Source organism: Ailuropoda melanoleuca, chromosome 14, assembly GCF_002007445.2.
Source record: "Ailuropoda melanoleuca isolate Jingjing chromosome 14, ASM200744v2, whole genome shotgun sequence".
In the NCBI taxonomy this organism is placed as follows: domain Eukaryota; kingdom Metazoa; phylum Chordata; class Mammalia; order Carnivora; family Ursidae; genus Ailuropoda; species Ailuropoda melanoleuca.
Window position 1 is genome coordinate 9,196,017 of NC_048231.1, and position 23,772 is coordinate 9,219,788.

Consider the following 23,772-nt stretch of genomic DNA (forward strand, 5'->3'; position numbering starts at 1 on the left):
TTGGCTCAGGTCATGATCCCAGTGTTCTGGGATTGAGCCCCGCATTGGGCTCCCTTCTCAGCAGGGAGCCTGCTTCTTCCTCTCCCACTCCCCCTGCTTATGTTCCTCTCTCGCTGCCTCTGTCTCTCTCAAATAAATAAAAATCTTTTAGAATATATATATTATATATATTTTGCATGAACCAGAAAACTGTTAAATAATGAGCATTACCAAAGAATATGTTGCTACTTCTGCAAGTTTTTCTATTTCTTATAATAGGAAAAGCTTAAGAAATTATTTTTGCTTCTACTGAACCATCATAAAAGGTATATATTGACACAAGTGAAAATTGTCATTTATGCATAGCTAGCCTTAAGTTAGTCCTTTCTTTTCTTTTTTTTTTTTTTAAAGATTTTATTTTATTTATTCGGCAGAGATAGAGACAGCCAGCGAGAGAGGGAACACAAGCAGGGGGAGTGGGAGAGGAAGAAGCAGGCTCATAGCAGAAGAGCCTGATGTGGGGCTCGATCCCACAACGCCAGGATCACGCCCTGAGCCGAAGGCAGACGCTTAACCGCTGTGCCACCCAGGCGCCCCTCTTTTCTTTTTTTTTAAAGATTTTATATATTTATTAGAGAGGGAGAGAGTGGGAGAAGCAGACTCCCCGCCAAGCAGAGAGCCTGATGTGGGGTTCGATTCCAGGACCCCGAGATCATGACCTGAGCTGAAGGCAGACTCTTGAATGAGCCATCCAGGCGCCCAGCCCTTTTTTTTTTTTTTTAAGGGTGTGGTATTTTCTTTTAGTAAATACTTTAAAATATTCTAAAAGTACAGTATTGTCCTTCTGTGCCTCTGGATTAACAACTGTTAATAATAGGTTGGAGTATATTCTTTCAAACATTTCTTATGCACATATACTGTATAGGAATATATGCTGTTTACATTCAGACATAATTTTTCTTGCTTTTACAAAGATGAGATCATACTATGCAAAATTTTCCTCAGCTAGCTTTTTCCATTTGGTGTATCATGGCAGCCCTTCCATGCAGAACGTGGGACTTTTTTTCTCAGTCTTTTAATGGCGAAGTGTAATATTTCATAGAACAATAAACCAGTCCTCTCTTGGTAAACATTTAGGTTCTACCATTTTTTTCACTATTAAAAACACTACAAATTAGCAGCCTTCTAACATAGACGCTTACCCAGTTGTGCAAGTGTTCTGTCATGTAGGCTCCTAAGAGTGGAACCACTGTGCAGAGGGTGTGCAATTTCTAAACCATTCTAAACAATTTGCAGTCATTGTTTCACTCAGTCTTTATCACACTCCTCCTCTTCACTTTACAAATAAGGAACCGAGGCACAGAGAGGTTAGAATCTTAATTTTAACCCAGGCATAGCTAGAAGTCATGGTGTTTGTTGAATTTCTTTTTTTTTATAATTTTGTCATTCAGGGGTTTGATGTGTAAGAGAAGATACAGTTTCACTGCATACTCAGATAATTTATAATTAAAGTTAATAGTTGAGGTAGATTTCTAATTGTGAAAGGGTGATGAAAACTTTTATAAGTATTTGAATACTAGTGCATCTGCCGCATCTCTGATTTCTTTTAAGCCTTTAAATACTTTCTTGCATTTTTTGGTATAAGTTTTTTAATTTCTGTAATTTTAGATATTGAAGTGGCTTGTTATGGTTATGAAGGCATTGATGCCGTAAAAGAAGCCCTGAGAGCGGGTTTGAATTGTTCTACAGAAACCATGCCCATTAAGGTGAGTAGTCCATTTTCTCTCTCCCTGCTAAAATACCAACCTAAGCCAAATCAGATTTTTTTTATCATCATATTTTATAACAAGTGTTAGGAAAAATGGCTCTTGGTGATGTTGTCTAAGGGATGTTACTGCTACTATCACAGTGGATAAAGATTTCTATTGGTACTTATTGCCAGAGGGCCAGCTGTGCTAAACTGAAAGAGTTCCTGTGTCCATAATGCTTCTAGGACCTTGACAAGGGTAACATATTCTCTCGTATTCACACAGATCTTTTAGGAGTTTTGGTCTGAGTCTTTTAAGCAGTACAATTAACCAGATGGTTGTTACTCAGAATCTCTTAGATTTTCTTCCATCAGTTTAGTTTAGAACCAAATAAGAATTTTTGTTTTAGAGACAAATTACCCATTATGCTGATGATGGCAACAGTTATTTTAACCACCAAAGACACCCGGAAGTCATAATTCTACATATTCGGTATTGCAGGGGACTGTTTATACTGGATTATATCACTGTATCATGTAGCTTTTGCTACATTAACAAACCACCCCCAAATTGCTGACTTATAGGATTGGAAATTAAGTTTTGGGGTGATTTGTTAAGGCAGCAGAATAGCAAAGGAGTTCTTAAACATCCTGATAGTTTTGTGTTGTATAGGTATGTTCATCATTGAATTTTTGTCTTCTTCCTTAGATTAATCTAATAGCTCCTCCTCGGTATGTGATGACAACAACAACCCTGGAGAGAACAGAAGGCCTCTCTGTTCTCAATCAAGCTATGGCTGTTATAAAAGAAAAGATTGAGGAAAAGAGGGGTGTCTTCAATGTTCAAATGGAGGTAAGATCTATAGTGTTCCTGCCTTTTTCTTAAAATATATAAGAAATTTAGGGGCACCTGCCTGGCTTAGTTGGTAGAGCATGCGACTCTTGATCTCAGGGTCGTGAGTTCAAACCCCATGTGGGTTAGAGATTACTTTAGATAGAGGGATAGATAGATAGATGGGTAAGAAATTTAAATCATCTAAATGATTTGCATTCTAAAATACTTAATCACTGCCTTTTAAAACATGAGATATATATGTAGGATTATAACTCTGCTGAGCCTAAAATAATCATTGACTCAGAGGGTCCTAGAAGGGCTTTTTATAAGTAAATGAGAACTGTCATGTGATGGTTATTTGTGACTAAGGTCACTGATGGTGTTAGGTTTATCCCCCCCCCCCGCCAAAGGAAAAAATAAGGCAACAAAAATGAATGATTGATTATTGTCAGAATTTAATGTAGAAGGCTTAAAATTTGATCTCAGGATTAGAAACATTAGTCTGTATTTTCCTTATCTCAACAAAAATGAAACCTAATTAGAAAGAAATAATTTATTTTGAATGCAGAAGATGCATTTTTACAAGACATCTTGTGGGTTTGAGAGATGCAGCCACTGAAATTATTTTTGTATTTTTTTCAGTTTGGACTTATAGAAATGACTACAGGAATATTCTGTTTCACTACGCACATATTTCTTTTTCCTATATTGTGTTACTCTCATACATTTCTCCCGTTGTTTATCTAATAGAATTTATTAATGATGCATTTGCACTCAAAAAATGAACAGATATGGCAGAGTTGTTAAAAGGACAAGTGTTCCTTTAAGAGTTTAAATACCAGGCAGTAATAGTATTGAAATGGAACTTGTATACTGTTGAACTGCCTCACTTTGAAATTATGCCTCTGCTTCCACAGCCTAAAGTGGTCACAGATACAGATGAGACCGAACTTGCAAGGCAGCTTGAGAGGCTTGAAAGAGAGAATGCAGAAGTGGATGGAGATGATGATGCAGAAGAAATGGAAGCCAAAGCCGAAGATTAACTTTGTGGGAAACAGAGTCCAGTTTAAGGAACACAAAGCAGCCCTTTCTGGCTGTAAACCCTAGACTTGAAAGTTTTCCAGTATTGAAAACTTCAAAGCTGAATATTTTTTATTTCCAAGTATTTAATGTTCCAACAGACCAAAACATGACATGCCCTCCTAAAAGTCAGCTGTTTTCACACAAGAGCTCCAACATTCAGCAGTTTTTAAGGGAGTGGGCCTAATTTCACTTAGAGACAAATCTTTAAGAAACAGTCATAAAATTGGGCTTGTGGTTTCCATTTCTGATGTCTCCAGATTGGCACCCTTTGTAGTTCAGTGCCTCCCTGAGATTTACCAGGGGCACCCAAAGCAAATAGCCTCAACCTTTCTATATAAAATGTATCAAGCAAACATTAAATAAATTTCTGGGATATTTAACTATAGGCTTCTTCCTTCTTGTCACCAGTTAAAAGCATTACGATTACTAAGACCCTAATTGTATTATTTTCATTTTAGTCTAGATGTAGAAATACAAGGGCAGGTGACCAAAGGATCTATACCTCAGATCCTTTCAAAAGGAGAGTGTAGAGAAAATAATTTTAACCACAGTTGAAGTTGACTCTTACGGGAAAAAAGCCTTAAAATGTCTGTTTTAATATTACACAGGATGTGTGCCTTTTACCAGTTTGAGACTGAGAACAATATATGGTATGAGGGAGAATTTATCACACTGGTCCTTGTTGGTCTAAGCTGCTTGCCCTGAGTTTGTAATTCAGGGGGTAAAGTGTTTCGTTTTGTTTTTAAAGATGCTGCTTCCTAGTTACTTTGATATCATTGCCCAACTTTTTATTTTTCCCCCCCATTAACATTCAGTAGGTGCCACATAGAGCTTCAGCTCTTTAATAAGGAATAGGGATCTAATTAAACACAATTACAATGATTTTTCTACATTTCCATCATTTTTATGTTTAAGAGCTAATTGTTTAAAAGGTATATGAATCTAAAGGTAAATAAATAATAAAGGTAAATAAATTTCATAGATAACACATGGTTTGAAGTTACAGCTACATTATCCAGGGTGTAGAAAGTCTTGAGTTACTTTGGTCTGTTTCATAAATTTAATCTCTTAGGGTACTTCAGGTACTAGATTTATTGATTATTCATAAGAATAGCTATTCGAATACTTAAAAGATTAAACCTAACCCACCTTAATTGAGTACTAGACTTAATTCAATATTAAAGGGACTGGAAAATAGAAGTGTATTGGTGAGACAGTTTATGCCTATTTTGAAGGTTTGTCCCTGTTTAATTTAGCAGCCTCTACTAGCCTTTTAAATCCAAAAGCATAACCACATGGCTATTGCCACGAGGTAGCCACCATTGCTAGTACCTGCCATCCTGGGAATGTGTAGAGGAGGATCTAGGTGTACTCAAAATTGGCACGTGATTTTCACTTCGGTCTTTTTGAGGAGTCAGAAAACAAGTCTATAAAGCTTGTGGCATCAAGAATGTCCTCAAAATATAACAGGTGCTCTTTAAATGTTTGTTGTAGGCAGGGGAATTGAATTTCCACTTTGTTTACTGAGTTTTTTACACTTCAAGGCATAACCATTGCAAAATACTGGTGACCTCCATGGTGAGTGATTTTTATCCCATGCAAGCCTTTGCTCGGTTCCACAACAGTTTTGCAAAATTTCTGACCCTCCCAGAGAAAAAATTAAATAACTCACTGATACCATGAAGGAGAGAATTAAACTTAAAGCATACATACCTGCTGGCCTAACAATACCACTTTCAACTATGAGGACAAGCTACACACCCTGCTCCAAGTAACCTGAGGAACAGATTGACAAAGACAATTGACCAGTTTATCCAAATCTTGGATCACCATACAAAGACTTTTAATTAAAAATTGACAATTTCATCTCCCCATTCTGCCTGAGTTAAAGCGAAACAACTGAAAATCAGCAATAGTTTGGGTCTTGTTTAATTGTAATTGAAAGGCAAAAGTAGCTGAGGAAAAATGGGAATGTAGAAACATTTTCATTCGCTGTGTTTTATAGCAAAACAAGACAACCAGTATGTACATGGATAATGCTCATTTAGTGAGAAGCTACAGACACATGCTAGGCGTCGCGGCAATTACTCAGCTGCCGTCCTTTCAAACACTTGACCTAGCTACTTCAGTGTGAAGAACCATTAAAATGGTTTGGGATTTTTAAAAATTCAAGTACTAGTACTCTGGCAAGAGTTGTCTAAGTAGTTGCCATCTACTTTTTCAACACACGAAGATTCTGATACCCCTATACAGAACAGGGTGCAATTGTGCCAATTTGGAGTCAAGCCATCAAACCAAACGCAGTATAATTTAGATAAACACCTGTTGATATTCAAAGAGCAATAAAGAAACTAATTCCAGGGACATTAGACCTTGGTGAAATGCCAAATGGAAAATGGTGCTTTAAAAGGCAGTCTCTTACAATGTAAGGAATAAAATAAAACCTCATTAGCTTGGAATTCCTGATCATTCAGTTCAGGTATTCTAGACAAGATTAAGAGGACACAGTTCACACTACTTAAAAGGAAAATTTTTCCTTAAGCTCTTTGGAAGTATCTACTCCCCTTAAATGTAAGTTACATATCTATTCATTAAAGGAAGTCTGAGCACTTGTACTTGGCAAGAATGCTGGCAGTAGCTTGTGCCAGATTACTGTATAAACTTGAAAGTAATAAAAATGTTTTTAAAGACATTGTATGATCCAGACTTTTACTACTTCAGATTAACCTCCCAACTGGCGAAGCTTCTTGGTACCTATATGTCTCAATTAAGGTTCACTTAAAAACCAAAATGTCATTCCTTAATTCTTTTACCATTTCCATCATTCTCTGTCCTGCTCTGCATCTTTTTCTGAATTGCCACTTTTCATAGAAATGTGGTAATTTTACTCTGTTGTATGTGTGACTAGTCTCTCCAATTGAGTCCATGATTTCTGCAGTGTATATGCTTATGCAGGCTTATTTTTCAAAGCAAGACAATGTTCAAAATTTTGCCACCATTCCTGTTTTAAGATGAAGCATGTCTTAGTGACAGAGATCACTTGAGATGTTTTCATAATCTCGCATAATAATTTGTATAGCCTCAAGCATGAAAAACCTTTGAAAACTATAAAACTTTGTACAGGAAGTCTAATAGCTAGAAACATGTCAGTTTTTACTAATTCCAGAGAAGGAGTTAGTTTTTGACAGCACTTCAGGGAGCCAACATGAGACTAGTGTTTTATTTAGTATTATAATATGACTAGCTGGTGTTACAACAGGGACACCTACTAGCTGTGAGGATGGGTGAAAGTCCAGAATGCTGATGCCTAATGGCGGTTCTAGCATTTCCAGGCTGTTAACAGGAAGACAGGGAAGGAAACAGCACCATTGCCAATTGTGATCTAAGGAACTGCAAAGCCATACAAAATATACAAAGAAGCTAAAAGTCTTAACACACTCCCATTCTGCAGGAAATCTTGTCTGTACCATCTGGTAGGGGGGAGGAATCCTGTCCTGCTCCTTCAGGAACACATTTCCTCGTCACGTTAGCTTTTTGATAGCTTCAATCCACTCAGCTCGCTCAGCCTTGCTGCTGGCCTGGATATAATAGTGTGTGTCTTCCTTGGTAATCACTTTGAAGAGATTCCCCTGGACATTCCCTTTAACCCCTAAGCAGAAGAAAAATTCGTGAGTGAATATCCGTGTCTGCTTTCAGCTAGAAATGAACTGAGCCACGAACAAAAATACACCAAATGAAGTATTTCTTAAATACCAATGTATGTGGTTAGGGAATCCCACCAGAAGCCCGCTTTCCTCTTTTCCACCTTTCCGCTCCCCGTCCCTCCCCTACGCCCTCTTGGCCTACTGCCTACACTAACTACAAACCTACAGTTCCCTTCGCATCTGAGAATCCCGGATGTTTATGTTAGAGAGAAGTAGGCACAGATTTGGGACTTGACTTTAATTTGTTTAGCTTCTTTGAACCTCAATTTCCACATCCATTAAATGGGAATAATACGGTCTTTCTTAGCTGGCTATTGTGAAATTAGTGTGCTAATAGATGTTAGAGTGTATTGCTAACCCTTAAGCGCTGTGTAGGCTACTATTCTTAGGTGGAAGCTTACCTGCCAGTAAGCACAGAAACTGAGGGGAAAGAGGAATACCAGAGACAGATTATTTAGTTGTGTTGTGAAAACACTAAGAAGACCCCACATGCCCCTTTCCCTCATTCTGAAATCGGCTCTAAAACATACTCATTGTCTCACTGAGACCTACTCAGGCCCCCGTGGTTCAGCCCATCAGCAGAGCACCGCTGCGAGTGCAGCCGGGAGCACCCCGAGGCCTGCAGGCCAGCACGGAGTTGCACCTTACCGGTGGGTACGCCATTATCCTCCAGAGCAGACACAAGTGAACCACGAAGAGAAAACCCACCCGCTGGCCGGTTCTCCTCCTGCAGCAGAAAGAATTCCTGATGAGGCACAGTGAATGCACAAAAGGGAGAAAGGAGTTGCCCTCTTGCCTGTAACTACCCTCGGGCCAGCTAACGAAGCCAGTGAGAGTCATCTGCAATACAGGAAGCTGAATTTGGACATCACATGGTCACGTTACATGTACCATAAGGAAGTCTGGGCTTCATTTCACTGCCAGCGGCAGCAGGGCCACACTCCTCCCTGGCCCTCGGCCCTCCCTGTTGTCTGCCAGGTCCCAGAGGGCTCCTTGTCATTCCTTCAGGTGCTCCCCTTAGGCTGGGGATTCCTGACAAGCTTCAATATTTCAAAAAACTGAATGAAAATCATACATCTAAGACAAGGTTGGACAGGCCAGCTCAAAGGCCATTTATCTTTGCTTTTGACTGGAATTAGATCAACTTATCATACAATAATACTTATTATCTGAAACTCAGAGTAGCAATTCTTTGATTGATTAGAAAAGAAGAAAAAGAAAATAAGTAAATTATGGCTTAAACAGTACATGATAAAAGAAACTTTCCACAACATCAGTGGGTACAAAGGTCGAGGGGCAGAATTCATGGTGTCTCCGCACAGAAAGGGGTGAAGAAGCTGGGGAGCACCCGTTAGGAGTCTCCTTTATCAGCCCACCCCACCCTCCCCAGCCCCACAAAAAGCTTTGGAGAAACTAAAAGATGCTTTCCTCTCAAAATAATGATAACCCTCTGCACAGGCAACAGCATGCTGAAAGAAAGAAATGATCAGACCGTTAGGTATAGCTAGGAGCATGGAAGGACAAGGCACAGCACAGCAGAAGTGAGGGCAGGGACGCTGGGAGAAAGGAAGGAAGTAGAGCCAGCTGCCCGGTACGCTCGGGAGTGAAGTGTCTGAAGCCTCACACTCGGGTGCCAAGTGGACACGCGGCACTCACTTTGGAAGGGTCGTAGTAATGCAGGAAAGCCGGATCCTTCCTCAGAACAAAGCGCCGCACCTTCCAGTTTTTCCTCTTGTGCCCCTAAGGCAAAGAAAGGGTTCAAGGCTCATCTGTGACAGCTCTGTCCCTTCCTCCCACTTCCACGCGTCTAATGCCCAAGCCAACTTGCTACAATGGACTACTTTCCGGAAGGAGTCTGCTGGATTACAGACCCAAGGATTACGGTGACGTGGACCTCCCTGCTCAGAGACACTTGAGCAAAAACACTGCCACAGTTAGTCGAGTTGACAGAACCAAAGAGGGTCAGCACTGAAGGAAAAGGGGAGCATTACCCAGACCCAGTCAGGGTGTAAGAAGGACGGGGAGGCAGCAGGTGTCCACTGGACTAAGAGCTCACAGGCAAACTTGAACCCAAGCACACTGACTTTTACGTGTCAAAAGCAAGCCTACAGCTGCATGGATGTGTGTGCACACATCGACAGTAAAAACCACTTCAGCATTCTGCATCAGAAAGAGTAAGAAATGATCAATTCTATGTTAAAATCTAAATGTGTAAGATACTGATGTGTATGACTCTCTTTGGCTTCACCCCCAAGATCACGCTTCCTTAGCCCTCTAGCCGGGAGCCTCCAGAGTCCCTCCCACACCATCCTCCCGGCCTGCCCCGCAGGCGACCTCCCCTCACTAGACTCCCATCAGGCCTGGGAGCGGCGGGGCCCTCGGGGTAGAGAGGCAGTCGCATGCATGGTAAGTAATCTAAGAACAGATGGGGATCGTGATATGCAAGAAGCAGACGACACAGCCGTGTGCCCCAAGTACCAGTGGGAATGGCCCCGAGCAGCACGTGTGTCCACTGGACAGACACGCCCATTCACACAGTGTGCAGGATATGCACCAACATGAGTGGTGTGCGGAAGGTCCGCTTACCCGTCCTGTGCTGGGACATGGTGGTTCTGTTCGCAGGCCAGCCTGTGTGTCAGGCACGCAGGTGTGCCCGTGACAAGGATGCTCCCCCAGACATGGTTAGCAGGAGGGACCACGGTCAGTTTTTAAACACTGATGTTACACTACAGAATGTCATCTTCAACCCACCGCAGTAGGTGGACAAAAGACATTTTTTGTTCGAAAAGTGTATGAGGGAGGTGTGCAGTGTCGCACAGAAGCAGGCAGAGACCCCAGGAAGCGTCAGGGGGCTGAAGGCCAGCAAATGCGAAACACCAGCCCGGCAAAGCAGGGCCCTTGCAGCCCAGTGCATGCAGTGGGTGGTGCTGCAGACACCGTTCCCTGGGACTGCGATCGTGACTCATGTGCACGTTTCCCCTGCACCTCTCTGTGTCTGGGACGCTGTGTGTGTGTGAGTGTGTGTGTGTGTGAGAGAGAGAGAGAGAAAGAGAGAGAGAGAGAGAGAGAAGGGACATGTCCGTGCCTCTTGCTTTGCTCCCGGCAGCTGCCGCTGGTTCCTGCTTTAGCAGATTCTGCTGGAACTGAGCACCCGCCCTCAGGCACTCTCAGCCCTTCTCACCCTCTGGGGGCATCTGTGCATCTCCCCCCTCTCCAACGCAGGCATACCTGCTTGGCCAGATAGCCTTGTTTTACCACTGTGCCACTTAACTCCACAGTGCTGAGACTAATTTCTTCCTTGGAGCTTATCTTCTTCTTGTAGCTCTCAGCCTAGCAGGGAGGAAAGAGCAAGGACTGTGTTACCAAAAAAAGTCCCAGTTCCAGGCTCTGGGGGCTACCACAGGGAAAGGAAAACCCGCGATTCGGAAACCTCACTCCACCTGGGGGGAGAAGAGGTCCCCAAACCCTAGGCCTCTCGCGCATGACTGTGGACCCCCGGCCCTCACTCTGTTACCTCCTCCTTTCTCTGCCCCCATGGCAAGAGGAACTCCCTCCCTAACTTACGAAAGTGTACAGGGCCGTGGAGTCATCCAGGAACTGCTCGGCCAGGTCTCCAGAGCGAATGGCTCCCATGCTTCGGACACCTACTGGCTTCAGGAAGTTCTCTTCCATGAGCATGGAGGCCAGGGTCACGGCCTCCAGACGGTTGGCAGAAAAGTTATTGGAGATGAGCCAGTCCACCAGGGAGGAGCCTGCATTGGGGCAAGTGCAGCCCCAGTCAGACAACAGGCTACAGACTAGACTCCCTGGGGGTGTTTGGCTGTGACCTCATTGACCTTACCCTCCTGGGCAGCCTTGGGCTCTACCTAAGAGCAGACCCAAGGCCACACCCACATGTGGCCATCTCAGACCAGCCCGCTGGCCACAGGCAGCTCTGGCCTCAACGCAGGAGGGCTGGCATGGCCGAGTCCGGTCCCAGTTCCCACTGCCTGCCCCAGACCCCAAGAGGGGAGGCTCACCTATGAAGGTCTTTTTGTAGGTGCTTCCCTGCTCCATGTTGGGGCTTGGCCGGATTCCACTGCTGCTGTCGTGCATCTTGTCCACGATGCGGCTACACAGAAGGAAAACAAAGAAGAGGCACCCTTCATCGCACCAACACTATGAGGGAGGGGCCAAGAGTTGCGGCCAAGGGTATAAAGCAAGGGGCAACGGTATGATACCCATCACCAAGCAAGGGGGTATTCGTGCTGCATCAGAACTGGAGAGGTAGGATTTTAAGACGTTTCTTTTCTTCTGCTCGTCTAAATGCTCTGTTGTTTCTATATGAGACAGGGACTACTTCTGTAGCAAAATTAAAGAGCTGTGACTTTTAATTTTAGAGCAAAAAATGTACAATAATGATTCTCTATGACCATAAAGTGTGATCTCCTCCAGCTACTTCTCAAAGTCACCCATCACTTGAACCCCCTCCTGCCCGCGCTGCTCATCGCCCCGCACTCACCATGGTCTAGCAGCGACCCTGCTGCACAAGCAAGACTTCAGCGCCTGGCATGGAGCAATCTGGGAGCCCACAAAGGGACTCGTCCTGTGTCTTTGACGGGTGTAACAGCTCTGCTACCTGGGAGCTTAGGGGGTGTTGCCTGCGCATGTAACCGGCTCCGTGATGGAACTCCTACTTTGGAGTGCTGCCTCCACCAGTGCCCTGCTTTCTGTTCTGTGAGACGATTCCTGCCACCAATGGAAGATCTTTTCTCATTTTCTATCTATGTCCTTGAGTGGGAAAGCCCCCGAGATGAGATCTGATGTATTCCCATTTGCATCTCCTGGGTACCTAGCAGTGCAGTGTGGGGCATGCAGTAGGCACTCTATAACTGTTGCCTGAATGAATGGCTGGCTGTGGAACCTCACAGAGCAAGAATGCAGCTGCCACCTGAACACATCACTCTTGCCACCAGGCTGCAAACAAGACCAGTGACGTGGCAAGTGGAGATCCCCGGGGGGCTGTGACGGAGCCCTGGGCACCCTGGCTGAAACTGCAGGGAGGGTCTCAAGACACTGAGGTGGGCGAAAGGGCAGAGGCCCCAAGAGGTTTCAGAGGAGCAGCACAGGTAGGGAGGGCCTGAGGGCTGCTACCAGACAGGCCTGTGCAGCAACCACGGAGCCCCCCTCCCTGCATCACACAGAAAGAAGAGGCTGCAGCAAAGCCAGGCAGGGCAAGGGGCGGGGGCCAGGCACTCACTGCAGGCTGATGTGAGGGGGCAGCTTGAAGGAGTTTTTCAGTATATGGAGCTGCTGGACCTTCCCCGGCTGCCCAGCGTGAATAGCCCCAGTTATCTCAAAGGCCCAGGCGTCCCTCTCTTCTCGGGAACAGGCCTCCAGGAAGTACTCGGTGGATGTTCGAGTCTTCAGCTTAATGAGGAGCTGTGGGAAGAGACAGCCGGTCAGACCAGCACGCAGAGGCCCAGCAGGCAAGAAAACGGTGGTGGGGCAGCTATGACAGGCCCACAGCAAACCCGGGACACAGAGGTCTGGGGGCTGTCGAAGCCCAACCCCCTCAGCCACACCCCAGTGGGGGGGTCTTCAAAGATCCCCTTGTACACTTCAAGCCACAGGAGGTTCGTGGCCTCGTAAGGCAAGCTCTCCCTCTGGCACGGACCACTTAGCATAGGGACTGCTTCCTGGGCTCTTGGCCTCCCTGCTCCGATTCTGCCTTTGAGAACCTCACAGACTAACCTTACCTTCCACGACAGTCCCTGTGCTGAAATACACTGGCTTTCAAGGCAGACTGATCTGAACACAAATCCCAGCTCTGCCACTTAGCTATGGACGCTTGGGCACATTAAGGAACCCCACCGGGCCTTGCTTTCTTCATCTGTCATATGGGGATATGAACCCCTACCTCGGCGGCACTGCTCCTTACCCTCCCTTCCATGCTCTTTTCTTTAGTGCAAGCAACCCCGATCCTTCACACACTTCTCACAGGGCACGGTTTAAACTCTTAATCAACTCACGCTCCACTACACAGTCTGCCGTTGGTCAACATTCTCAGAAGCTATGAGCCGTGGAACGGAACCAGCTGCTCCGGGAAAGCTCTGAGGGGCATGGGGTGGCACGGGGCTGACAGCCCGAGGCCACACTGACTGATGGCCCTGTGGACGCACACTCTGTGCTGTCAGCCAAGAGTCCTTTTCAGGAAGGCCACATCTCCTCCATTCTTTAAATGTGCATCGAGGGGTTCTTTTGGACCATTATGGGATTTGGATGTTGACTCTATTAAATGTCCTTCTGAGTAGACTGGGCCTACAGCTGGGGAAACAGCTGGGGAAACAGCATTCTTTCATTCCCATTCTGGCTTCCAATGTATTATTTCCCAACTTGCTTCACTTGCAAACTTAACATCCCTCCTTTTAACTAACAGCAAAACGGTGATAAGACAAGGCTGGCTCACAGTCCCGAAGAGTACCACAAATCTGTTCCTCCAAGTTAACACTGACTCACTCACCAGCATTGTGGGAGTACAAATTCAACCAGCTCCCCGTACCCGCTCTATCTGTCGGCAGTCAACATTTTCATGAAAGAATTTCAGGAAAGACTATAAAATTTCATGCGAAATCCAGGCATACTCTTTTATAGCTTCCCTAAAAAATATATATATATATATATATATATATATATATAGACACACACACATACACATATATATACTTTATAACTTGTTCTTAGTGAACCTACAGGCTCCTCTTGACCTCTTCCAGCTCAAGGACTCATGAACCGGGCAGACGACAGTCTGGGAATTAACATGAAGCTCACAACTCCAGTTAGCAAATTAAACTTATGTCCTTTTTTGAAAGTCTTTCTATGTCCAGCCCATTAGATCAGCACTTTCACTCTCTACCATTCCTTAAAGATTATTAAGGGGCATTGGGTCAACGAGTTAACCTACAAGTTCTGGGGTATAATTTATTGAGAACTAGAGTCTTAAATTCACTTAGAAAAGTAGGGTTTTTCCCTCTTCAAATCATCTCACTTATCTGTAAATTTGTCTTCTCTCTGAAACATTAATTCAGCAAACATTTGCTAATCATCTGCTCTGGGTCCAGACACCGTGTTTGGTCTTCTGACACGACAAGGAGGAAGGTGCAGCCCCAGTCTGCCCAGGCTGGGCATTCTCCAGCAGCAGAACACTGCCCCACCTGACTTTTCCCCCTTCATCAGCAGCAGCTGCAGGTTGGCAGTAGGAAGCTGTAGGACATTGCCTTTCTGCAGCCTCCTAGGCTGGAATTACACTCAACACCTCTCTCTCCTTCACCTTCAACATCCAGTCAACCATGTCCTGTGGACATTTCCTTCACAATGTTTTCTCAAGGTCCCCCTACTTCTTGCCTTATTTCATCCTCATTTTTTTAACAACTCCCTTTGTTCTCTTGAGAAAGATTCAAAACTGCAAAAGAGTACAGTGGTTAACATAACAAATACCAGGAAACCCACCACCCAGAATGGACTGTCATGAATATTTTCTCATACTTAGAAGGCTTGTCAATTGGTCTAGAAGAGTCAAAGAAGAAAAACATGGTAAGAAAGAAGAAAATGGTGGGGTGCCTGGCTGGCTGAGTCGGTGGAGCGTGTAACTCTTGTTCTTGGGATTGTGAGTTCAAGCCCCGCGTAGAGAATACTTAAAAAAATAAAAAAGAAAAAGAGAAAGAAGAAAATGTAAGATCCCTTCTTTATGGATCTAGTAACTTATTAGGAACAGAGAGTAGTTCCTCATTTTAGTTCTCCTGAGTGTTTTTTACCCATCCATTTTCTCAGAACCTTCAATGACTCCCTATGTCCTCCATCTGGCCCCAGCCAATCTCCCATTGCCCCCTGAGTGAACATTTCCCCTTCAGCCACACGGGCCATTGTTTTCTCCAAATCTATCTCGCCCCTCACTTTTACTCAAGCCTTGCCACCTGCCCAGAATGTCTGCCTCTCTCCTCTTTCAGATCTTTGCCAAATCTCTATTCCTCCTGATGCTGTACCTGACTCAGACAGCCTCTAATTACATCTTCCTCCTCTTCAGGAATACAGCGTTTTCTACAGCTAATCATGTTTGTGCCGACATTTGGAATTCTGAATGTTTTTCAATTAACCACTTGCTTTCATGATAAGATTAATAACTCAAGGAAAAACACTCTTACCATTTGCTTCCTTGACTCCTCCAAGCCTAGCAAATTTCTTGGCACATAACGGACCCTCAAAAATGATCGATTCAGATACCTTTTTGATGATGGGGTTGAAACTGCAACTGACTTTTAGAACACACACCCCCTTCAGGGGACGGAAGCCACCATATTAAATTCCAAGGTAGGAGTAATTGCTCCCATATGTGTAGTGCCTCCGAGCCAACAAAGTGCTCTGACAGACCATCACCTTCCACCATGATCCCCAACACAATCACAGGAGGTAGCGACGTGTCATTATTCTACCCCATTTTATAGATGAGGAACTAAGGCTCAGAGAGGTTCAGTTACTCACTCGAAGTCACACACCTGGTACGTAGTGCAGCAGGACTTGGATTCAGGTTTTTCAATGATAACTCAGCTCTTCGCCCACACCCCCCTCACCAAAGAGGCCAGAGGTGGGAGGGTCCGAGGCAGGGGGAGGGGGGAAGCAGGGGCCTTCACTTACGGGTCGGTTTTCATACTCCAGGCAGGGGCAGGTGATGGTGCAGCCATCCAGAAGGATCCGGCCCTTGGGAGGGGTCACCTTCCGACCCCCCTCAAGCTTGTAGTACAGCAGCGTGTTCTGCCGAAGGATGAACCATCGCGCCTTCCAGTTGTGGACAATGTGACCCTGAGGACAGACAGGAGAGCCCTGCAGTGAGGTGGCTGAGGGGACAACACTGAGTTCAGGGAGAAGTGTCCCAATGGTCCAGGTAGCCAGAGTGTGCCGTGGAATCAGCTGTCCAAAAAGGGGACAGCATTATCTTTAAAAAAACAAAAATAAACCCCTCATTTTGTTTTTTTAATTTTAAAATAATTTCAATTCAGGGGCACCTGGGTGGCTCAGTCATTTGAGTGTCTGCCTTTTGCTCAGGTCATGATCTCAGGGTCCTGGGATCAAGTCCTGAGTAGAGTTGAGCTGGGCTCCCTGCTCAGCGGGGAGCCTGCTTCTCCCTCCGTCAATGCCCCTCCCCTGTGCTCATGCTCTGTCTCTGTTTCTCTCTCTCTCGAATAAATAAATAAAATATTTTAAAAAATAAAATAATTTCAATTCAGAGAAAAGCTGAAGAATAGTCTTAAAGAACTTTTTTTTTTTAAAGATTTTATTTATTTATTCGACAGAGATAGAGACAGCCAGCTAGAGAGGGAACACAAGCAGGGGTAGAGGGAGGGGAAGAACCAGGCTCATAGCAGAGGAGCCTGACGTGGGGCTCGATCCCATAACGCTGGGATCACACCCTGAGCCGAAGGCAGACGCTTAACCGCTGGGCCACCCAGGCGCCCCTTAAAGAACTTTTTTAACAGAATCATTCAAGGGTAAATTTTTAACATGATGCTCCACCACTTTGGAATATTTTATTGTGTATCTCCTACAAAAAGGGGAGGAGGAATATTTCCAACACAACCACAACGCAACCATCAACATCAGGAAATTTCCATTAATGTGTTATTTTCATCAATTCCACAACCTCCACCCAAGTTTCACCAATTGCCCTAATAACGTCCTTAACAGCCAAAGGATCCAGCTCAAAATCGTACCTTTTGTTTTCATTTTCATGAAAAAAGCATCATCTGTCTGGATCTCCTTGTCATCTCTTTTAAGTTAGTAACAAGACCTTTGGCATTAACCTTCCAGTTCCCAGTTGGCCTTTTTTGTGATTATAAACCTTGAAAGAACCTGTGCAGTATACAGAAGAGAAAGTCCTACCACTAGGAGACAGCCATTGCTAACACTTTGTGTTTTCTTATAGTCTTTTTTTTTTTAATATTTTATTTATTTACTTGACAGAGATAGAGACAGCCAGCGAGAGAGGGAACACAAGCAGGGGGAGTGGGAGAGGAAGAAGCAGGCTCATAGCACAGGAGGCCTGATGTGGGGCTCGATCTCATAACGCCGGGATCACGCCCTGAGCTGAAGGCAGACGCTTAACCGCTGTGCCACCCAGGCGCCCCTCTTATAGTCTTTTTTCCTCTTGATTTTTTTTACTTTTTGTTTTTACTTTCTGATTTTTAAAAAAATCAGGACCATGTTACCTATAGTTATTTATTATCTAGTTTTTGTTTTGTTGAGCTTTGCTGAGCATCTTCTCACACCAATACATTTTTTTACAACATAGTTTTTAATAACCACTAGGTGGATGCAACATTTGCTTGTCAATCTCCCATTGTTTGTAGCTGAGGTTATTTTGTTTTTTCACTGTTATAAACAATTCCACAGTGAATATCCTTGCACATAAATTCTGACCTGCATCTCAGATTTTTTTCCCCCTTAGGATATATTCCTAGAAAGAATGTTACTAGTCAAAGGATGTAGGCAATTTGTAAAGTTGAAGCCACAAACAGTCTACCAGTGCTAAGGACCCTAAAAATCTTGCTAAGTCTGGTCTGACAAGCCTAAAAGGCAGGGTATTTGGGGGGATTCTTGGGTGGGTCACAGAGCCAACAAACAGGATAGTCAAGTAAAGGCAAAGAGCCTATGTCTAAAACAGACCAACAGATGAGGGAATGTCTACTGAGCAATCAGTAAGGAATGGGTTTAGTACACACTCATGAAAGGAACTTTCCTGGCATATTTCCCAGAGCAGAGCCCAATAAGGACTGGACTCTAACTAAGAGAGATGCGCTTTGTCTGAATCGGAGACCATTTCCCCAATTCATGCATTTCCTCACATTTCCTAGCATTGATGCCTTTCGAAAGCTCCTTGAGTTCTCACATCTGCGGTACTGTGATTGCTCAGTGTGCAGTGAGTGCTATTAGGGAACCAAAAGTTGTAGAAGGAGTTGACAAGTGAGCACTGGGCTGTGCCCAAACAGAATTTACTGTGGCAGCTAAATAAAACTTCTAACCATGTTAATCTGACAAGAGTTTATTAACATGCCTAAGTGCTATCACACTGCATGGCAATCAGGCTGTTTGCATGAGATGACTCTCGTAGTCAAGTTGAATTTTACGTTTTGCTCTCTCCACCCTGTCCTGTACTCAGGATCGACATGTAACATGACGGTTGACAGCTGTTCTTGACGTGGGTAGACATGTTTAAAGAAACAAAAAAAGATTTAGCTCCAGCTTCTCAGAGGCTGGGGTTCTCTACTGCTCTCCACGTGGCCCAGACTTGGGTCCCCTTTCTCGATGACCCCCTACTGAGGGGCTCCTGGAGCAGCATTTGCAGTAAATTGCTGGGTCAAAAGATTTCATATGGAGAGAATGCAATCCTAGTTGATGGAATGGGAGCAGGTGTGAGGTGGAGAAGGGGAGAGGGCGAAATCATCTTAAAACTTAAAACAGGTGTTATGGGCTATGTTATGTCTGCCCTCACACACACACACACATTCATATATTAAAGCCCTAACTCCCAGTGTTGACTGGATGTGGGGATAGGGCTTTAAAGAGGTGATTAGGTTAAAATGAGGTCATTAAGTGGGCCCTAACCCAATGTGACTGGGGTCCTTATAAGAAAAGGACACTTAGACACACAGAGAGACATCAGGGAGGCATATGCACACAGGAAAGACCATGCGAGCACACAGCAAGAAGTCGCCCATCTGCGAGCTGAGGAGAGAGGCCTCAGAAGAAGCCAAACCTGCTGACAGCTTGACTTGTACCCTAGCCCCCAGAACTGCAAGAAAACAAATCTCAGTTTAAGCTGTCTTGTCTGTGGTATTTTTGTTCCAGCAGCTCTAGCAAACTAAAACAACAGGGAGAGGAGGAATGGGGCTTGGAGATATCAGAGAGAAAAGTGTCACCGACAGATGTTGAACAGGACAAACCAATATGGAGTCTGTACTTTCCTGGACAAAACGCTACATTTCCCAGAATCCTTGGCACAAAGGCAACAGATAGGTGACCAAGTAGCTGCCACTCCCATGCATGGGGAACTGATGCCTATCTGGCAGCCACCTAACAGGAGGAGACGGGAATTTTGGGCAAGAGTGGTGTTGGAAGAAGAGGTCCTTCTGACACCCAGTCTCCAGAGCTATCAGGGGCAAACGGCAAATAATGTCAGCAGTGATGCTTCCACTAGAAATATCTGGTGGTGCTGTTGGGTATTTTTGTCCAGCTACATCGTTCCTGGCTGTATAGCATCCCAGCCAGGTTCTCTGGCCCTCCCAAATATTCCTGAGTTACTTAATAATTAATATTCCTCCATGAAATCCCCTTCTGTTCAAGCTCACTGGAGTGGAATGTGTTTATGAGCAACTATGAATCCTGACAGCAAAGGAGACGGGTCTAAAGAGAAAGACTGAGGAGAAAGGATTTACTGTGTAGGCAGAAACCCTGAAGCAGCTGGTGACCCTCATAAAAACTGTTCAAATTCTTTGACCCAATAATTCCACTTCTGGGATGTGTGCTGAATAAATCATCTAGCATATGGAAAGGTTTTATGTATTAAGACACTTTGGATCATTGCTTTTAATAAAATAAAGCAAAATATTCTAACTGTGTAACAATACCATGCCCACTGTGGCTGTAGTGGAGGGATTCCAATCCTAACAGATGGCAGGAAAGGTCACTGGTGGAACCCTCAAGGTCAAACCCAGCAGTCTGAGCCTACCAAGAATCACAGCGCCCATGGTCTTCAACACAGGTAAAGCACTTTAACTTACATGTTTTCATATGGTACCTAAAAATAACTCTAGTAGTTATTTCAGAAAATTTCTGAAGGGATACCTCAGGAAAGATAATAGTTATCATCTTTAAGGACTAAGATTGGATACAGGGCAACAAGAATGAAAACTTATTTTTTCAATTTATGGCCGTGAGTACTTTTCTAGTTTTTTTTTTAATAATAAGCATTATTATTTTTATAATGGAAAATGAATTGAAATTCAAGTAGACAAAAATCCTCATGAGATGACTAGGGAAATCATTCATTCATTTATCTATTCATTCAACAATGACTAGCGACTACTACAGCCAGCGCTGTGCTGGCAGCAGGGAGACAAAGAGGAAGAAGATTCTGACCTAAGACAGAGGAGGAGACAGACAGTGATGGCAGCCAGTGTGATAAGTTCTAGGACAGATGATTGGTGGGGTCACCCAGGATCCCCACCTTCTAATATTCACACCCTTATATAGTTTCTTCCCACATTGTTCAAGGGTTGGTCTGTGTGACCAAGAGAACATGGCAGAGGGATGATTTGTCAGTTCTGACATTAGGTTATAAAAGACCCTGTAGCTCCGGTTTTGGGGACTCTCTCTCTGACCATGTAGTCTGGGGAAAGCTCGCTGCCACATCATGACCAGCGCCTGGAGAGAGGGGAGGAGCCCAGGCCACCGGCCAGCAGCCATGTGAAAGAGTTTGCAGTTGGATCGTCCGGTCAGCCAAGCCTTCAGGAGCCTGCCACACTGGGCAACATTTTCACTGCAACCTCCTGAGAGACTTGAATCTCGCAGCTAAGATGTTCCTGAATACCTGCCCCTCAGAAACCGTGTGAGATAATAAGTGTTTGTTGTTTTAAGATGTTAAGCTTTGGGGTGAGTGTCACAGAACCAGAGAAGTAGAACAGGTCACGATGCAAACCCCAAAAAGCAGCTCCGTTGGAGGAGGGGGCTAAGGAGGCTGAGTGGGGTGAGGAATGCTCCCCGAAGAGCTGATGCGAGGGCTGAGTCTGGAGGGCTGAATGGAGACGGCCAGGCCAGGAAGGCAGGGAAGGGAGAGCCTGAGCCACTTCCACTTTTGAGAAACTCCAAGTGGTTCTATATGGCTTCGGCGCAGAGGCCTGTGGGCAAAGGACATGGGAAATGACGCGGTTCCAGTCGGCTTCAGGCTCCATCTTGGAAAGTTTGATCTTTCTACTGTGGCCAGAGGGGAGGATGACTTGAAGACTTTTAACTAGAGGATGACGAAAAGCTTGGGTTGTCATGTTGAAAAGATCACCCCGACCCCATTGTGGCAGAACAGCTGGACGAAGCGGCCAGCCTGGAGCAGGCCGCTCAATTGGAGGCTGTGGTAACAACCCACCAAATAGGAAGAACACCATTACCCCCAGTCTACAGATAAACACACCATGCTCAGAGGAAACAAGGAACTGGCTCAAAGTCACCAGGTAAAGGGGGTCAGAGACCAAAACCACAGTGGTATAGCTGAAAAATATCCCAGGCCTCCCTCTACCGGGGCAGATTCTTCCCCCTCCAGGCTCCTGGTCTGCAAACGGCTGGCCGGGGCCAGAGGCCAGTGGGACCACGAGCAGCTTAGGATCCCTAGAATCCCTTTAGGGGGAGGGAGGAGAGTCCATAAGCTGGGATAGCAACTCCATGGCTGGGCTTAAGAGGCATGGAATGTTATAGCTGGAGGGACCCTTCGAAAAAGCCCATACTACCTCATACCTTCAATGATGAGGAAACTAAGGCCCAGAAAGTTCTTGCCCAAGACCCTACAACCCCAAAGAAGCAAGATGGTACCTGTTATGGATTGAATTATGTCCCCCGCAAAAGGTATGTTGAATTCTTAACCCCTGGTACCTACGAATGTGATCTTGTTTGGAAATGGGGCCTTTGCAGATATGATCAGGATGAGAGGCAGTCATACTGTATTAGGGTGGCCCTAATACTAACTGGTGTCCTTATACAAAGAGGAGAATTTGGACACTGAAATACACAGGGCAAGACGGTCACGTGATGGCGGAGGCAGAGATCGGAGTGATGCTTCCACAAGCCAGTGAATGCCGAGAACTGCATGTGTGAGATGATGGTGAACATATATATATGTTGGTCTCTGCCCCCCATTCCTGGCACAGAGCTCCTGAAACCCTTGCAATGTCCTGGCTGCTAGGAGCATTTTTTGTTCTCATGAGGTGACTCCGGGTGGGTTCCTGGACGAAGCCTGGTCATCGTAAAGAACAAGTCACAGTTAGAGGCTTGATTCTCTTGAGAAGCAAGAAGGGCTGAAAATGGAGTTAATGATCAATCACACCTATGTGATGAAGTCTCCACAAAATCCCAAAAGTATGGGGTTCAGAGAGCTTCTGGGTTGTTGACTACATGGAGGTACTGAGACCGGCATGCCAGGAGAGAACACAGAAGCTCCACGCCCCTTCCCACATATCTTGCCCTACACAGCTTTTCCAACTGGCTGTTCATCTGTATCATTTACTGTAGCCTGTAGTCAACTGGCAAACGTGTTTCCCTGAGTTCTGTGAGCCACTGTAGCAAATTAACTGAAATGGAAAAGGGGGTCATTGGAACATCCAAACGATTAGCCCGTTGGTCAGACCCACAAGTGATAACCTGGGCTTGTGACTAGTGTCTGAAGTATGGGCACGGTGGACTGGGGGTGATGGGGGGCAGTCCTGTGGGACGGATCCCTTGACCAGTGGGACATGACGCTCTCTCCAGGTAGACAGTGTCAGAATTGAATTAAATGGTAGGACATGCCGCTGGTGTCACAGAGAATTGCTTGGTGTGGGGAAAAACCTCCACACATTTGGGGACCAGCAGTGTCAAAAAGGCAGTGTTCTGTGTAAAAGTAAAGGAGACTCACAGGATAAAGAAACAACAGGGAGGAACAAAGTTTTTCCCTACAGGAGAAGGAAAAATCTGGATTTTCCTTTTACAGCCTACAAATACCAAAGCAAAAGAGGCAAGGGAGGACTCTCCCCTATAGGTTTCAGAGGAAGGATGGCCCTGCCAACACCTTGATTTCAGACTTCTGGCCTGCAGAACTCCTAGACTTTTTTCTTCTATGCCTATTTTTTCCTAATACCTTGTATATTTTTACTCTTTGGGTGATCATATCATAAGCATTTTAAACATCTGCATAACTATAATATACTTCGTCATTTATTCGTGGGGACATATAGGTAGTTTCCAGTTTTTTTCACTACAAAAATAACACTTTGTTCATAAAGCTTTAATGGTATTTCCGTGGTATAGAGTCTGACAAAGGAAAGTTTTAGGCCAAAGTGTGTTAACATTGCCATGTCATTTTCTAAGAGCATCCTCAGATGTGTGAGCATGTGTGAGCGGATGTGTGGATGTGTGAGCAGGCAGCAATGCCTGAAGGGCCTCAGCGTCTTCTTAGAGGAAAAGCAATCTTGCCCATGCTGATCCTGCTTCCTTCCCCCTCACCCTCCTTTAAAGCCAGGCCAAGTGAGTGCCCTGTATTTTGCCTGGAGCTTTGCTTCTTTCGTGTCTGGGCGGGAGTAAGAGCCAAATCCATCATGCCCCTGCCCGTCTCCTGCTTCACCCTCACGGGTGATGACTGTTCTGTACTCTGGGCT

At 44.9% G+C, this 23,772-nt stretch overlaps 2 protein-coding genes across 2 annotated transcripts in view; one reads left to right on the plus strand and one right to left on the minus strand.

The window, feature by feature from the left end:
* EIF2S1 (eukaryotic translation initiation factor 2 subunit alpha) overlaps nt 1-4,024 on the plus strand; it is a 17,012-nt gene extending 12,988 nt beyond the window's left edge. The window contains exons 6-8 of the mRNA XM_011232138.3: nt 1,648-1,745; nt 2,436-2,579; nt 3,479-4,024. Coding sequence (XP_011230440.1) covers nt 1,648-1,745; nt 2,436-2,579; nt 3,479-3,604 — 368 coding nt within the window. The 3' untranslated portion in view covers nt 3,605-4,024. The remainder of the gene's footprint in view (nt 1-1,647; nt 1,746-2,435; nt 2,580-3,478) is intronic.
* On the minus strand, nt 3,488-17,803 carry PLEK2 (pleckstrin 2). Its single transcript, XM_034643036.1, has 9 exons — nt 17,798-17,803; nt 16,019-16,291; nt 12,588-12,769; nt 11,368-11,459; nt 10,913-11,100; nt 10,577-10,678; nt 9,005-9,088; nt 7,997-8,075; nt 3,488-7,293 (listed from the first exon to the last, which is right to left on the minus strand). The coding sequence occupies exons 1-9, from the start codon at nt 17,801-17,803 to the stop codon at nt 7,166-7,168; spliced, it is 1,134 nt and encodes a 377-aa protein (XP_034498927.1). The 3' UTR covers nt 3,488-7,165.
* Nucleotides 17,804-23,772: the final 5,969 nt, after the last annotated feature.

Excerpts from the sequence above, each read along its gene's own strand:
- PLEK2 (XM_034643036.1), bottom strand. Across the intron at positions 11,101-11,367 it reads CTACAAAAAGACCTTCATAG|GCTCCTCCCTGGTGGACTGG; the intron begins GTGAGCCTCCCC and ends GCCCCAATGCAG. Across the intron at positions 9,089-10,576 it reads AAGGCTATCTGGCCAAGCAG|GGGCACAAGAGGAAAAACTG; the intron begins GTATGCCTGCGT and ends TCTTTGCCTTAG.